The sequence below is a fragment of the Leguminivora glycinivorella genome, chromosome 25 (assembly GCF_023078275.1).
Source record: "Leguminivora glycinivorella isolate SPB_JAAS2020 chromosome 25, LegGlyc_1.1, whole genome shotgun sequence".
In the NCBI taxonomy this organism is placed as follows: Eukaryota; Metazoa; Arthropoda; class Insecta; order Lepidoptera; family Tortricidae; genus Leguminivora; species Leguminivora glycinivorella.
Window position 1 is genome coordinate 9,891,578 of NC_062995.1, and position 14,094 is coordinate 9,905,671.

A 14,094-nucleotide genomic window follows, 5' to 3' on the forward strand; every position below is an offset into this window, starting at 1 on the left:
ACATAGGTGCGACTTATGCACGTTTTAATAAATAAAATGTACTGACCTGCTTACAATTCAGTTAATAACGCACTTGATATATTTACTTAATCCCTGTTTTTCAAACGTCACCCGCCGAATGATGGGTCATTCCATATTCAAAACATGCGCCGACCACGTGACAACCACGTGATTTGATCGTTTGAGATACCTCTAAAGCTGCAATCCAGCTATTTTAACTTAGAAAGATATATCTCAACAACTAAAATCTATGCAAACTAAGAAGTATCCCTTACAATACCTTGTAACGAATTGGTAAGTCATTATTATGAAGCCATAAAACCAAAGATTTGCGCAATTGAAAAAAAACCTTTAATTCGGTATTAGTAGATTTGGTAGTAACTTTGAATATTGACTGGTATCCCCAAACAATGACAGTGATGACGTCATTCAAATGATTTTGACAGCGGCAATAAGTGCGAGAGGGACACCAGCCCCAACTTTACCCTCTCATGTGGACACACTTTTTGGCCTAACAACAGTAACAACTCAATCTGGATGAATGTCAAAGTCAGTTCAGTGGTTCAATGAGAAACAATTTTAGATTTTTGATTTCTGTGATTTTTAGTTCATGACCGACTCAAACCTAGTAAAACACTGAATTATATTATTTATTTTAAATAGTGGCATAGCTTTGAATCATCTTTGAGTGTAATTTGTATAGCTTTAAACCATATCTTAACATAGGCCCTACTTCCCTGACGATTACGTTTAAACCTAAGTGATAAACTCTGCGATGGAGTCATCAGCTCAAAACATTTGCGTGAAGACAGAGCCCTCTGATGATGCATGTGCAACAGACTGTCCCATCGTGGAACAAGCGTTTACGAAAGTCGAGCTGGATGATTGTTTCAATGACGAACCTAGGTGAGCACAGCTTTTACTTCTTGCAAGAGTTTTTAACACAAATCAATCAATCAATCAATTATTTATTCGTGATAACTACAAAATACAGAAGTAAGAAAACAGAAACGGCAAGTAAAAGAAATTAAACATATAAGTTACTACGAAATGGTCCCGACTCAGCATAAAATGCTAACCCGGGGGTCAGCGCTGGTCTTCCGTCGGGTGGTTCCGTCAAATAAGTATTATTCCAAGATAATAAATAAATTTAATATACTATATTTTACTTACAATCAGGAAATAATCCATGCAGGCAAGCATCGCGCGATAAATGATAAAAACATCAGGCCGTCCCTATCACACTATTAGTAAGTGCGATAGGGACTGCCAGATGTTTTATCATTTGTTTTATGTTTATATTCTTGTTTAGGATTAAGTACTTAGTTACAAGATGCCATGTCTGTACACCACTGCACTGTACTTTTAACTATATAGTTACTGTTTTTTTCTAACTTTCTAACTAATGTCAACAGACTACCATGAAACTAGAAACTTATCTCAATAGGTAATTTTATAATAATCTAATTATAACCATAGTTTAAAATAACTTCTGTAAACTGTAATATTTTAGGCAACAGAATCAATGTTTAATAATTGTTCACACTGTACTTTAATTATATAGCTAATATGTTTCTCTAACTTTCATGACATATAAATGCAATACTGGTCTCCCGCGGTACAGGCCTAGCCTAGTGCGGGGACCGCTGGAAACTTGTGTTAATAATAATTAGGATATGCATAAATGGATGTAACCTTATCCTTCAACAATTGTATTTGTGTTTATGTGCAATAAACGAATTTTTTTTCCCCTTCACTAGCTCGGAAACACGTGTTTTGTCCTTTAATACCAGCGGGTAAAAACGCATTTTATCCACTAGTGGGTAAAGTAACTTGACATTGAATAAAGTCAAATTAACTGCTTTAAAATTTATAAAAGTAGATGAATCTAGTAATAAAGATGATTTACCACCTGTGGAACTACTCGAAGCAATGATAAACGCATTTTTTTGCGTTGTAGTTTCCTCGCTATAGTGAGGGTAAAAGTTTTGTGTTACACTCGGGTGCAAATTTATTTTACTTCTTGTGTGTTAAAAAAACTCGCAAGTTCAGGATTCTATTCTCGAACCACTCGCTTCGCTCGTGGTTCAACTATAGAATCCTTTCACTTGCTCGTTTTTCAATTTCACACACGGCATTAAAATTCAACCTTGTATAACAAATAACTATTTCTCAAACATGCAATGAAATATTGTCTTTACGTTTACGTTCCTTTAAAATGGGCTGGGAAGTATCGCTTTTTGGGCGCAACAACTCGAGAGGACTGTAAAGGGATTTCATATTATTTTTTAGGCCTAGGCCTGCAAAGTAACTTTTTTTTATAAAATATTGTCCTTTAGAGCATTTTTTTTTATTTCATTGTATGTTTGAGAAAAGCACTATACATGCCTCGGCGTGAAAACGGATTCCCGGCCTCGTATCCCTATCCGCTTGGCCGGAAATCCTCATTTTCCCGGCCTTGGATGTAATGTACTATTATCTTTATCTTTTACCAACACGAGAGTAATAAAGATTTTATTTTATTCTAGGTACGATCTTGTGCCTGTGAAAGCCGAGTCTACATGCTTAGACATGAGTGCAAGAGATGGGTTTCATCTGTACTCAGATCATGTGGTGAAAGATGAGCTTGTGATCGGCCCCGTGCTAGTGGAACAACGCATCGGTCGACACGCGATAGGTTTGTTGTGTTTGATGTTATAGTCCATTTCAAATACGAAGGCCCGATGGCACTTGAGACGGTCAATTAGCGTTAACAATAGGATTAGTGATAACAAAAGATACCTGATTGCACCGACAAAAAGATTGCACCGACGCGTGCCAATTTGAAGTGGGCCTAATTAGATAACAAAAGGCAAACATTATGAGCCCTATTGTTAAGTTTCGAGTGCCATCGGGCCTTCGTATTTGAAATGGACTATACAAATCCATACTAATATTAAAAACCGGCCAAGAGCGTGTCGGGCCACGCTCAGTGTAGGGTTCCGTAGTTTTCCGTATTTTTCTCAAAAACTACTGAACCTATCAAGTTCAAAATAATTTTCCTAGAAAGTTTTTATAAAGATCTACTATTGTGATTTTTTTCATATTTTTTGAACATAGGGTTCAAAAGTTAGAGGGGGGGGACGCACTTTTTTTTTCCTTTAGAAGCGATTATTTCCGAAAATATTAATATTATCAAAAAACGATCTTAGTAAACCCTTCTTCATTTTTAAATACATATCCAACAATATATCACACGTTGGGGTTGAAATGAAAAAAAATATCCGTCCCCACTTTACATGTAGGGGGGGGTACCCTAATAAAACATTTTTTTCCATTTTTTATTTTTGCACTTTGTTGGCGTGATTGATATACATATTAGTAGGTACCAAATTTCAGCTTTCTAGTGCTTACGGTTACTGAGATTATCCGCGGACGGACGGACGGACAGACGGACGGACAGACAGACATGGCGAAACTATAAGGGTTCCTAGTTGACTACGGAACCCTAATAAAAGGGAAAGTGTGTGAGTCTGTTTTTTGAAATGGAGATAGTTGAAGGGATGGAGAGTGATATAGGCTAATTTTTACAAGCTTTTATTCAACTTACCTTTTTAGTATGTTAGTGTGCGTCAAAACATCCTTTTTGTCACAGATGTCATATATACCATAGATCAAGCAAACGTATCTACTTAGCGTGTCATATGAACTCAGTGAAATCCACTGAGTTGTCCGTCTTTAATCGCAGCTTGCAGCTTTCGGGCGTCAATTTTTGTAAGTTGAAGTCAACCAAAACATAAAAAATGCCTCGTTACGTGATATTCAATTGCAACAACACAAAAATTATGAACAATCAAGAGCCTGAGACATATTTAAAATTACAAGCAAGAATCAACTTCAGTACAAAATTTGACACGCTCGGCCCCTATACAAATATATGAATTTGTTTCTTCTATCTAAATTAAGTTCTGTGCTTTTTGCTTTTTGCTTAACACAGCAAAAGGGAATGTACAAGTTTCTAATGGATTACCATTATCTTGCATAATTTTTGTGTTCGTCAGGATGGCGTGAGAGATGTCTGAATCGTCACAACATTTGCACCAAATAACTGTACCTAAACTGTACTAAACTGTACCTATAGCGAAGAAAACTGTACCTCAAGCAATCACGCATTAAATAGATAGTTACATAGACACGCCATTCTGACGTCAGGTTGGCGCGCATAGCCGTGTATCGCCCCAACGTGTGGGAACTATGTTCTGGACCATATATCAATAAACTGTATCTAAACTGTACTTCATAAGTGACCGGCCACACCAGAGCGTCGCGTGTCTCGGGGCGCGCAACGGGCGTCCGTGCCACGCCGCTTCAGTGTAATTCAAAAAACGTCTCCTCAGTACATTTTGTATAGGAAAGACGTAAGACGCGCCCCAGGTGGCGTGGCACCGCGCGCGGCGCGCCTTACGTCCTTCCTATACAAAATGTACTGAGGAGACGCTTTTTGAATTACACTCAGGTGGCGTGGCGCGGACGCCCTTTGCGCGCCCCGAGACACGCAACTGTCTGATGTGGCCGGTCCGTAAGGCAGCGTTCCCACTGCATCTGCCTTAGTGCGTTTTCACATTATCCGATCCGATATCGGATGTCGGAAGGATTTCAATAGAAAAAATCCAAGATGGCGCCTGTAATGTATGGGATAACGGTCCGACATCCGATATCGGATGACATCAATTTGACGTCACGCTGCATATAGGATGCAGCGTGACGTCAAATTGATATCGGCACGAATGTTACGGGCCCTGATAATGATATATGAATCTGAGGGAAGTTTCAGCTTTCAACCTGGGGATAGAAGTGAAACAGTCATGTGAGGTCCCCGAGAAGCCCCTACTGAGGGACTGCTATGTGAAGCTGGAGCCCCTTGATGCCGACAACCTGCTTACTGTCGCTCGGACCGCCCCAGTTCGTACCCGATACAGCCAGGGACCAGTTAGCAAAGCTGTTGTGTACACGAACACAGTTGAGAAAGATAAAAGTAAACATCATGGTAAGTCATCAATGCTTTTGCAATTAAAAATGTCATTCTACTAATCTGCTTACACCGTTTTCACATTATCCGATCCGATATCGGATGTCGGAAGGATTTCAATAGAAGAAATCCAAAATTGCGTCTGTAATGTATGGGATATCGGTCCGACTTCCGATATCGGATCGGATAGTGTGAAAACGCACTAAGGCTGCGCCAACCACTTAACTCAGGGTTAGTGGGCTGTCATCTGTCAAATTCCATATAAAATGGTTTAACCCACTTTTTTTTCAATATTTTAATTTTGTGGTTATATTATTATCAGAGGGCGGAATTACTCATGGCAAAAATCAAACGTCAATAGAGTTGGAACGTAAAATTTTATCGACTATCGATTAAACTGAAATTATCAGTATATATTGTCGAGTTGTTTTCGACGTAAGTAAGACAAGGATACTTCTTTATCCATTTGGTGGCTGTTTTTCGTCTTGGATTAACAATTTTTTTCAAACGTGAATTAATTGCAAAAGGACTAGTGACAGAAATGGTAATTAAATGTCATTCAATTTACTTTTAATCTAATCAAAGAGGTCAAAATCAAATGGTCGACTAGCTAATCAAAGAGGTTAATGTTAAAGTAAGTAAAGTAAAAGGTGACTGAATTTATCGATAGCTGAATATGTCGATAAAATTTAACATTCCAACTCTATTGACGTTTGATTTTTGCCATGAGCAATTCCGCCCTCATTTATTATTATTTGGTTGTCCTTGTATTTAATGTAGTTTTTTAACATATCACATTTCACGTTGTTGCAGTGCGATCTCATCAGATGAAACCGAGTACTCCTAAAATATACCAATGTGCCTATTGCAAGTATACAACACCTCGACAAGTATTGCTAAATAAGCATTTGAGAAAACATGAGAAACCATACAAATGTGACCAGTGTAGTTATGCTAGCACAAATAGAAGTCTTTTGGACGTACATGTAATGAAACACACCGGCGAAAAACCTTACAAATGTGACCAGTGCAGCTTTGCTAGCAGATACCAACACAGTTTGAAATACCATGTAACAAAACACACCGGCGAAAAACCTTACAAATGTGATCATTGCAGTTATGCTAGCACATATAGATCAAATTTGAACGTACATGTGATAAAACACACCGGCGAAAAATCTTACAAATGTGATCATTGCAGTTTTGCTAGTAGATACCAACACAGTTTGAAATACCATGTAACAAAACACACCGGCGAAAAACCTTACAAATGTGATCATTGCAGTTATGCTAGCACATATAGATCAGATTTGAAAGCACATGTGATAAAACACACCGGCGAAAAACCTTACAAATGTGATCATTGCAGTTATGCTAGCAGATATAGAAGAAATTTGAAAGTACATGTGATGAAACACACTGGCGAAAAACCTTACAAATGTGACCAGTGCAGTTTTGCTAGCAAATATAGGAGTAGGTTGAATGTACATGTAATGAAACACACTGGCGAAAAACCTTACAAATGTGACCAGTGCAGTTTTGCTAGCAAATATTCCTGTAGGTTGAATGTTCATGTAATGAAACACACTGGTGAAAAACCTTATAAATGTGACCAGTGCAGTTTTGCTAGCAAATATAGGAGTAGGTTGAATGTTCATGTAATGAAACACACTGGCGAAAAACCTTACAAATGTGACCAGTGCAGTTTTGCTAGTAGATACCAACACAGTTTGAAATATCATGTAACAAAACACACCGGCGAAAAACCTTACAAATGTGATCATTGCAGTTATGCTAGCACATATAGATCAGATTTGAAAGCACATGTGATAAAACACACCGGCGAAAAACCTTACAAATGTGATCATTGCAGTTATGCTAGCAGATATAGAAGAAATTTGAAAGTACATGTGATGAAACACACTGGCGAAAAACCTTACAAATGTGACCAGTGCAGTTTTGCTAGCAAATATAGGAGTAGGTTGAATGTACATGTAATGAAACACACTGGCGAAAAACCTTACAAATGTGACCAGTGCAGTTTTGCTAGCAAACATTTCTGTAGGTTGAATGTTCATGTAATGAAACACACTGGTGAAAATCCTTATAAATGTGACCAGTGCGGTTATGCTAGCATATATAAGAGTAATTTGGAAGTACATGTAATGAAACACACTGGCAAAAAACCTTACAAATGTGATCATTGCAGTTATGCTAGCAAATGCAGTACTAGTTTGGAAGCACATGTAATGAAACACACTGGCGAAGAACCTTATAAATGTGACCATTGCGATTTTGCTAGCAGATACAAACGAAGTTTGGAACGTCATGTAGTAAACCACGCTGGCGAAAAACCTTTCAAATGTGAACAGTGTGGTTTTGTTAGCAGATGCAAAAAAGGTTTGAAAGAGCATGTAATAAAACACGCCGTTGAAAAACCTTACAAATGTGATCGTTGCAGTTCGGCTGTCCAAAATCAAAACCTAGCAAGTGCATTGAAAATACACGTCCCCTGCTAGGTTTTGATTTTGGACAGCCGAGTTATGCCAGTAGGTCCAGAAGAGCTTTACTACTCCATGGACATGATCATACTAAAGAGATTTTTAATAAGGGCAACCTTACAACACAGTATGAAGGTAAGGGACTTAAAAAATAATAATGTTCTCTGCATTCCAGGTATTAAGGTGGTTTTCCACCGGCAGGGCGTGAATGGGCAGAGCGGGGAGGGAATTGAAATCGCCCGGACCCTTTTCCACTAAAAATTGCCATTAATAGCCATCGCGGGCCTGCGCGTGCCTGCGCGTGCCTGCCGCAGATTGTAGGTTTCATACGATACTCTATGTCGAAAGCAATACGGTACATTTTTACACTTATTAATATCTCAATTCAAGTCTCGCACATCCTCTTCAATCCGCGCCTCGCCATGTCTCGTCGCGCTCTGCCGGTAGAATACCACCTCCGAGTTAATTTATACTCTAAATAGAAAGCAATACGGTTAATTTTTACACTAACTAATATTTCAATTCACGTCCCGCACATCCACGTCAATCCACTCCTCTCCACGCTAAGCCACTTTTCGTCTCGCTCTGCCGGTGGGAAACTAACATCAGAGTCAATTTATACTTTAAGTCGGAAGCAATACAGTTCATTTTTACACGAACAAATATCTCAATTAAAGTCGCGCACATCCAAGTCAATCTTTACTATTTCCACCAAAGATGCGCTGGGCGAGAATTTAAAATTCGCCATACAAATTTCAATTCCCTCTCCGCTCTGCCCATTCACGCTCTCCCGGTGGAAAACCACCTTTAAGTTTCGTCCAAAACCAACGTCCGCTGACGATAAGTACTTCAAGTTTGTATATTAAAGTAAAATATGGAAAAAAATTGGCTACCTTAATTTTTATTAAGCAGAAACGTCTGCTAACGATTCTAAACATTTTTATATTAAAGGAAAAAATGGAAAAATTTACGCTTCCGGCGGGACTTGAACCCGCACCATTTTTGCACCATTTTCGCAATTTTTTTTCCTTTAATATAAAAATTGGCTACCGTCGGGATTGGAACCCAGCTTGTCTGATGTGGGTTCGAGTCCCGGCGGAACCGTAAATTTTTCCATTTTCAATCAAATACGACGGGGTGTTTAAGTTTGACGTGTCTGTTAGTCTGTGTGTGTCTGTCTGGCATCGTAGCTCCCGGACAGATGAACCGATTTAGTTTTTTTTTTTGTTTGAAAGCTGAATTAACCGGGAGTGTTCTTAGCCATGTTTCATGAATATCGGTCCACCTATGTCGGGGTTTTTTTTTATAAAATCATTGATCGTCTGATCGATCTTCCAAAACTAGAGAGGAAATAGTCGAGAGTGCTTGTATGGAAAATTGAATCCTCCTGTATTGTCTTAACCTTCGTGCCTTGACACTCGTAACGCTCAAGATTTTACTTCTAAAACCAGTGGCTCCGCTCGCATGTATCGTACGACGTTTTTCAGTACAAATGGCCCTCTGAAATGTCCACCTGGCAAGAAATAAACCACTTTCTCACACAAAATGGCAATTTTTAGGGTTCCGTACCTCAAAAGGAAAAAACGGAACCCTTATAGGATCACTTTGTTGTCCGTCTGTCCGTCCGTCCGTCTGTCAAGACCCTTTTTCTCAGGAACGCGTGGAGGTATGAAGCTGAAATTTATATCAATTACTCAGGTCTACTGTCCCTTGAAGCTGTGAAAAAATCAAACTTCTAAGCCAACGCAATCAAAAGATACAGCCGTTTATGCCGCAAATTTTCGACACTTGCAAGGGAATCAAAACCTACAGGGTGCTTCCCGTGAACTCAGAATCTTGAAATTTGGTACGAAGCAACGTCTTATAGCATAGATAAAGGAAAAATTACAAAAACCATAAATTTTTAGTTACATCACATAATATATTTTTTTTAAATAATTTTAACCTTACTACCCATTTCCTCATAAGGTTTGTACGGAACCCTCGGTGCGCGAGTCCGACTCGCACTTGGCCGGTTTTTTTCAGAATTGCCCACCCCACATTTTATGGATTTGGAAATTTTTATGTGATTTCCACTCAGAATCGCAAGCGATTCAATCCTAATAGGAGAAAAAAAGTGTCCCAAGGTTTTCTTCCCATTCCGTTACTATTTTTTCATACATTTCGTATGGCGGTAACGGAATGGACGGTCTGAAAAATGTATGGAAATCTCGTAACAGATTCGAGTTTTCAGCCTGTGTCGAGAGATGGCAGTCTATGCACTATGAACTATGATTACACATTTTACTTTGACAGTAACTCATCTCTATAATACTCGATCCTCTTTGATCGGTATTAAAGCGTGTTTTATTTAGTTTTTTAACCCCCGACGTAAAAACGACGGGGTGTTATAAGTTTGACGTGTCTGTCTGTGTGTGTGTCTGTCTGTGGCATCGTAGCTCCCGAACGGATGAACCGATTTAGATTTAGTTGTTTTTGTCTGAAAGCTGAGTTAATCGGGAGTGTTCTTAGCCATGTTTCATGAAAATCGGTCTACTATGTCGCGGTCGGGGGTTTTTTCAAAATTTTAATTTTGTGGTTATTGAACTATAATTTATTTAATTTATCTCAGTTGCAGAGCAAAGCTGGCGGCACGATCACGATTACGCGCGAGCGCCGCCAACGTCGGGACACAGCGCCGCTTCTCCAGGTTAGCGCCGTCACCAACCCGCCCACCCGGGCGGGTGGTCTAGTGGTAAAGACGTTGACCGCGTAAGCTTGAGACCCAGGCCACAGTATAATAAAGAGTACTATCGTACAGTTTGGCCACTCCCGCTCCCCGCTGAAAGTGCCGCCCACCCCCTCTCGGTTACCTCACAGTTACCGCCTGTCAAAAACGCGAACAGTCGACCTGTCATATGTCACTCATACAAGCATAGTACGCGTTCACCTACACGAGCTTAGACTGTGTGCTAGGAACGCGCCTCTTTCATATATTTGACCGCCAGTGTCCGAGGTGTGCCCAGGCTCGAGGAATCTGACGAATGTGTCTTAGATCGATTCTCGGCACGGCCACCAGTGGGCCTTGTCGTTTTTTTGGGCGGGTGGTCTAGGGGTAGAGACGTTAGCCGCGTAAGCTTGAGTCCCGGGCTCGATTCCCGGCACCCCCACCAGTGGGCCTTGTCGTTTTTTGGGCATAGAGTATATTGAATAGTATGGTATAGTTATCAGTCAAGATTTTTGAGTGCAGCGCCATCTATTATTAAGTTACGACAGCTTTTCATGTGACTTTTCATGCCTAAAGGTTCCTTATAGTACATAAAGCATGTAGACCCTTTAAACATGGAATTAAATAGGTTTATAATTGCATGATGAGTCTAGATATTCATGCAAATGCATAGAATGTCGTTCGCTAGTTTGCAGATGGTACAGCGACATCTACCGAACAATTTGACCATCAAAAAATACTTATACATTTTACTACAGCAAGTCGTTACCCAGTTTGCGGGGGTAACAGTGACATCTAGCCAATAACTTGCACTACGCCCTCTATCGTTAAGTTTCCTAAATATATGCTAATTACATCGGATTTACTATTTCCTTTGACTGAAAACACCGTGTATTAATTGACGGTAGGCTTGTGTCGTTCACGAACTATGAACTGTTAGGAATTAAATCCCATCAATGACCGAAATGAACTGAATCTTTCCGTGCTCTGAGAATCTGTCTTTGCTCATTTAGTTCAGTATAGGATCGGCGAGCGCGAGCGGTTTGGATCGAGAACGAGTGTGTGACTGCGCCGACCGAGAGCGAGAGCTACTTAGCAGAGCAACAAAAAAAAGTCAAGTTTTCATATTAAACTTCGGTTACTTACAACCTTTCGGCCCGGAATGTTACTATCTGTTGACTATTCATATCATTTTGACACTATTCGGTCCCATTCGTTCTGATCTTCCCGACCGCAGTGGTCACTGGTCTGTCTTAACTAAATGAGCAAAAGACCTAAAAGTGCGAACTAGTTCGTGGGAGCGATTGAACGAGATCGGAGCGCTCCGATCAACAAACGAAACGGTACAAGTCTAATTGAATGTAATATGATATGGATTTTATTTGACCGAAATAAATTATTTTTTTTAATTTTTTATTTATTTATTGTCTTCAGAACTCGAGAGCGCTCACCGGGAGAGGTCGCGCGGACAGAGCGAGGCTAGCAGCGTTCACATCCCGAAATCTATGAAGCCGACTGCCCAAGACCGCATGATTATACACAAAGTTTTTGTTAAATAATATTGGCTTCGTGCGAACTGCATGGAGGGGGTAAGCAAAGCGATCGCAGTGCTTGCGGTGGTCAAAATCGACACTGATTGTGGTTTGTCATCTATCAAGACTCATAAAATATAATACAATGTGTAATGTTTGAAATTGGGCACCAATGTTGTTTCGTTGTTAATTGTAAAAATAATGGCATAAATGGTCGTTGCGCGTTCTATGCGTTTCTTAGAACACACTGGAAATTGGATCAAAGAACTAAATGGATAGTTGCCGTGAAAAGAAAACGTAAGTGATATGTCAAAACAAAACATTATAATAAATTATATTTTAGCTTTGTTTTCCTAATATTGTTCAATACGCTGTTAGTATTTTTCCTACCGTAAAAGATTATGCTTAAAGCTTCAGGCCTGGCCTGGGAATAGGCCGCGGACATGACTAGGTACTTACGTTTAGACTTGTTTTATATGGCATTAACGGGACGGAGGTTTATCGAATACCATATCACTCGCTCGTAGAACTTTACCATTACTCCTATGTTCTTCAAGATTCCTTATATGCCCTGCCAGCACCAATTTATTGTCTTTTTCTGTGATTTGGGGTTGGAAGTTTATACCGTGAGTAATGCTTTGGAAACTGATTTTTATACATACATACATACAATCACGCCTGTATCCCATAAAGGGGTAAGCAGAGCACATGAAACTACTAAAGCTTCAGTGCCACTCTTGGCAAATAAGGGGTTGAAAGAAAACGAAACTGTGACATTGCAGTGACAGGTTGCCAGCCTCTCGCCTACGCCACAATTTAACCCTGATTTTTTATAAATAAAATAAATAAATAAACACCTGTATATTGGCCTTATTTGTACTTGTTGAAAACCCCCGTTTTGCCCCCAAGTGTTCGAATGTTTGTGTTCATGATTTTTGAAAGAACAGACAGGATGCCTGATGGTAAGCGATCACTGACGCCCATGGACGGAGGCGCGTTGCCGGCCTTTAAGATGGGTGTAGGTATGCTCTTTTCTTGAAGGTTTGAAGGTCGTATCGGTTGGTAAATAGCGCCAATTCATTCCATAGTTTAGCTGTGCAGGACAGGAAGTTTCTGGAGAAACGCACAAAATAAAACCAACATTTCTAATAAATAAATAAATAATATATTACATCTAATACGCCTTGTCGATCTTGTTCCTCTTCCGCGGCGGCGGCTTGAGCTTCATATGCACGTATTTGACGTGCGTGGTGAGAGAGCCCGATTGTGTGAACGCTTTGCTGCATATGCTGCACTCGTATGGTTTTTCACCCGTGTGTATCTGAGGACAGATCATACATAATTATTTATTCATTAACAATATAATAATACCACGCCGGTGGCATACAGGTATACGGTCCGCCTGATGGAAAGCGGTCACCGTAACCTATGGACGCCTGCAACTCAAGGGGTGTCACATGCGCGTTGCCGACCCATTAGAAACTTGTACACTCCTTTTTTGAAGAACCCCTCACGGTTATTTTCATTAGACTTATATTGACCGGGATATAGACCACCAGTGGTAACGCTGAAAGTGAACGCAGCCGACGCGCGCGAAGGAGGGTAGATCGCGCGCTGTCTACGCAACTTTGACATCCACCCGCCTTCGTCAGTTTTCCGTGATCATGATGCATGCAACTGCGTCGAAATATCGGGAACTCGACAGAAATCAAAAAGGCAATCCCGGTCAATATAAGTCTAATAAAAATATACATATAACACATACAATATTAGTGTAAAATTAATTGTCAATAAAATATCTGAATATTATCATTCTTCATATTTCCATTATACAAAACATAGCTGTTATCTGAAATCCTAATCCCACTTTTGACACGAGTTATGTGTCAAAAGTGGGATTAGGATTTCAGATAACAGCTATGTTCATAGTCTGACCAGACAGGCAAGCACGGTCGCGTGATATACGATATAACGTCAGGCGTCAGGCCGTCCTTTTCACACTATTAGTAAGTGCGACAGGGACGCATTGATGTGACTATGTTTATCCAACTAGTGTTCTACACCTGCAGGAGAGTATTTCAACCACAGAACTAGATATAGAAGAAACAAGTTCATATATTTGTGTGGCGGCCGAGCGTGTCAGATTTTGTACTGAAGTTGTTACTTGCCTGTGATTCTAAATATGTCTCAGGCCCTTGAGTGTTCATATTTTTTTGTGTTGTTGCAATTAAATATCACGTAACGAGGTATTATTTGAGCATTTCTTTTTTTTTTGCCACTTTTATGAAGTGTGATATTTTTGAAAAAAAAAATGCTATTTCTACTCAGAATTACTAGCCTTTTCAA

At 39.8% G+C, this 14,094-nt stretch overlaps 2 protein-coding genes across 4 annotated transcripts in view; one reads left to right on the top strand and one right to left on the bottom strand.

The window, feature by feature from the left end:
• Window positions 1-546: 546 nt before the first annotated feature.
• LOC125239078 (zinc finger protein 431-like) lies at window positions 547-11,859 on the top strand. Of its 3 annotated transcripts, XM_048146556.1 has the most exons (8): window positions 547-628; window positions 727-906; window positions 2,529-2,677; window positions 4,814-5,026; window positions 5,822-7,469; window positions 7,550-7,644; window positions 10,121-10,198; window positions 11,651-11,859. In XM_048146556.1, the coding sequence occupies exons 2-8, from the start codon at window positions 776-778 to the stop codon at window positions 11,773-11,775; spliced, it is 2,439 nt and encodes an 812-aa protein (XP_048002513.1). In that variant the 5' UTR covers window positions 547-628; window positions 727-775; the 3' UTR covers window positions 11,776-11,859. The 3 variants fall into 3 exon arrangements, with proteins under 3 accessions (XP_048002513.1, XP_048002512.1, XP_048002514.1); XM_048146555.1 differs by having other exon boundaries at window positions 603-906; XM_048146557.1 differs by having other exon boundaries at window positions 603-906; window positions 10,127-10,198.
• A 1,031-nt stretch (window positions 11,860-12,890) lies between these two features.
• Window positions 12,891-14,094, bottom strand: part of LOC125239083 (zinc finger protein 723-like) — a 34,431-nt gene continuing 33,227 nt past the window's right edge. Inside the window, exon 16 of the mRNA XM_048146561.1 lies at window positions 12,891-13,069. Within this exon, the coding sequence (XP_048002518.1) occupies window positions 12,923-13,069 (147 nt within the window). The 3' untranslated portion in view covers window positions 12,891-12,922. The remainder of the gene's footprint in view (window positions 13,070-14,094) is intronic.

What these genes read in the sequence shown, in the direction of transcription:
- LOC125239078 (XM_048146556.1), top strand. Translation starts at nt 776, where the DNA reads ATGGAGTCATCAGCTCAAAACATTTGCGTGAAGACAGAGCCCTCTGAT. An exon ending in CATCGGTCGACACGCGATAG is followed by an intron (nt 2,678 to 4,813) that starts GTTTGTTGTGTT and finishes GGGAAGTTTCAG; the next exon opens with CTTTCAACCTGGGGATAGAA. An exon ending in ACACAGCGCCGCTTCTCCAG is followed by an intron (nt 10,199 to 11,650) that starts GTTAGCGCCGTC and finishes TATTGTCTTCAG; the next exon opens with AACTCGAGAGCGCTCACCGG.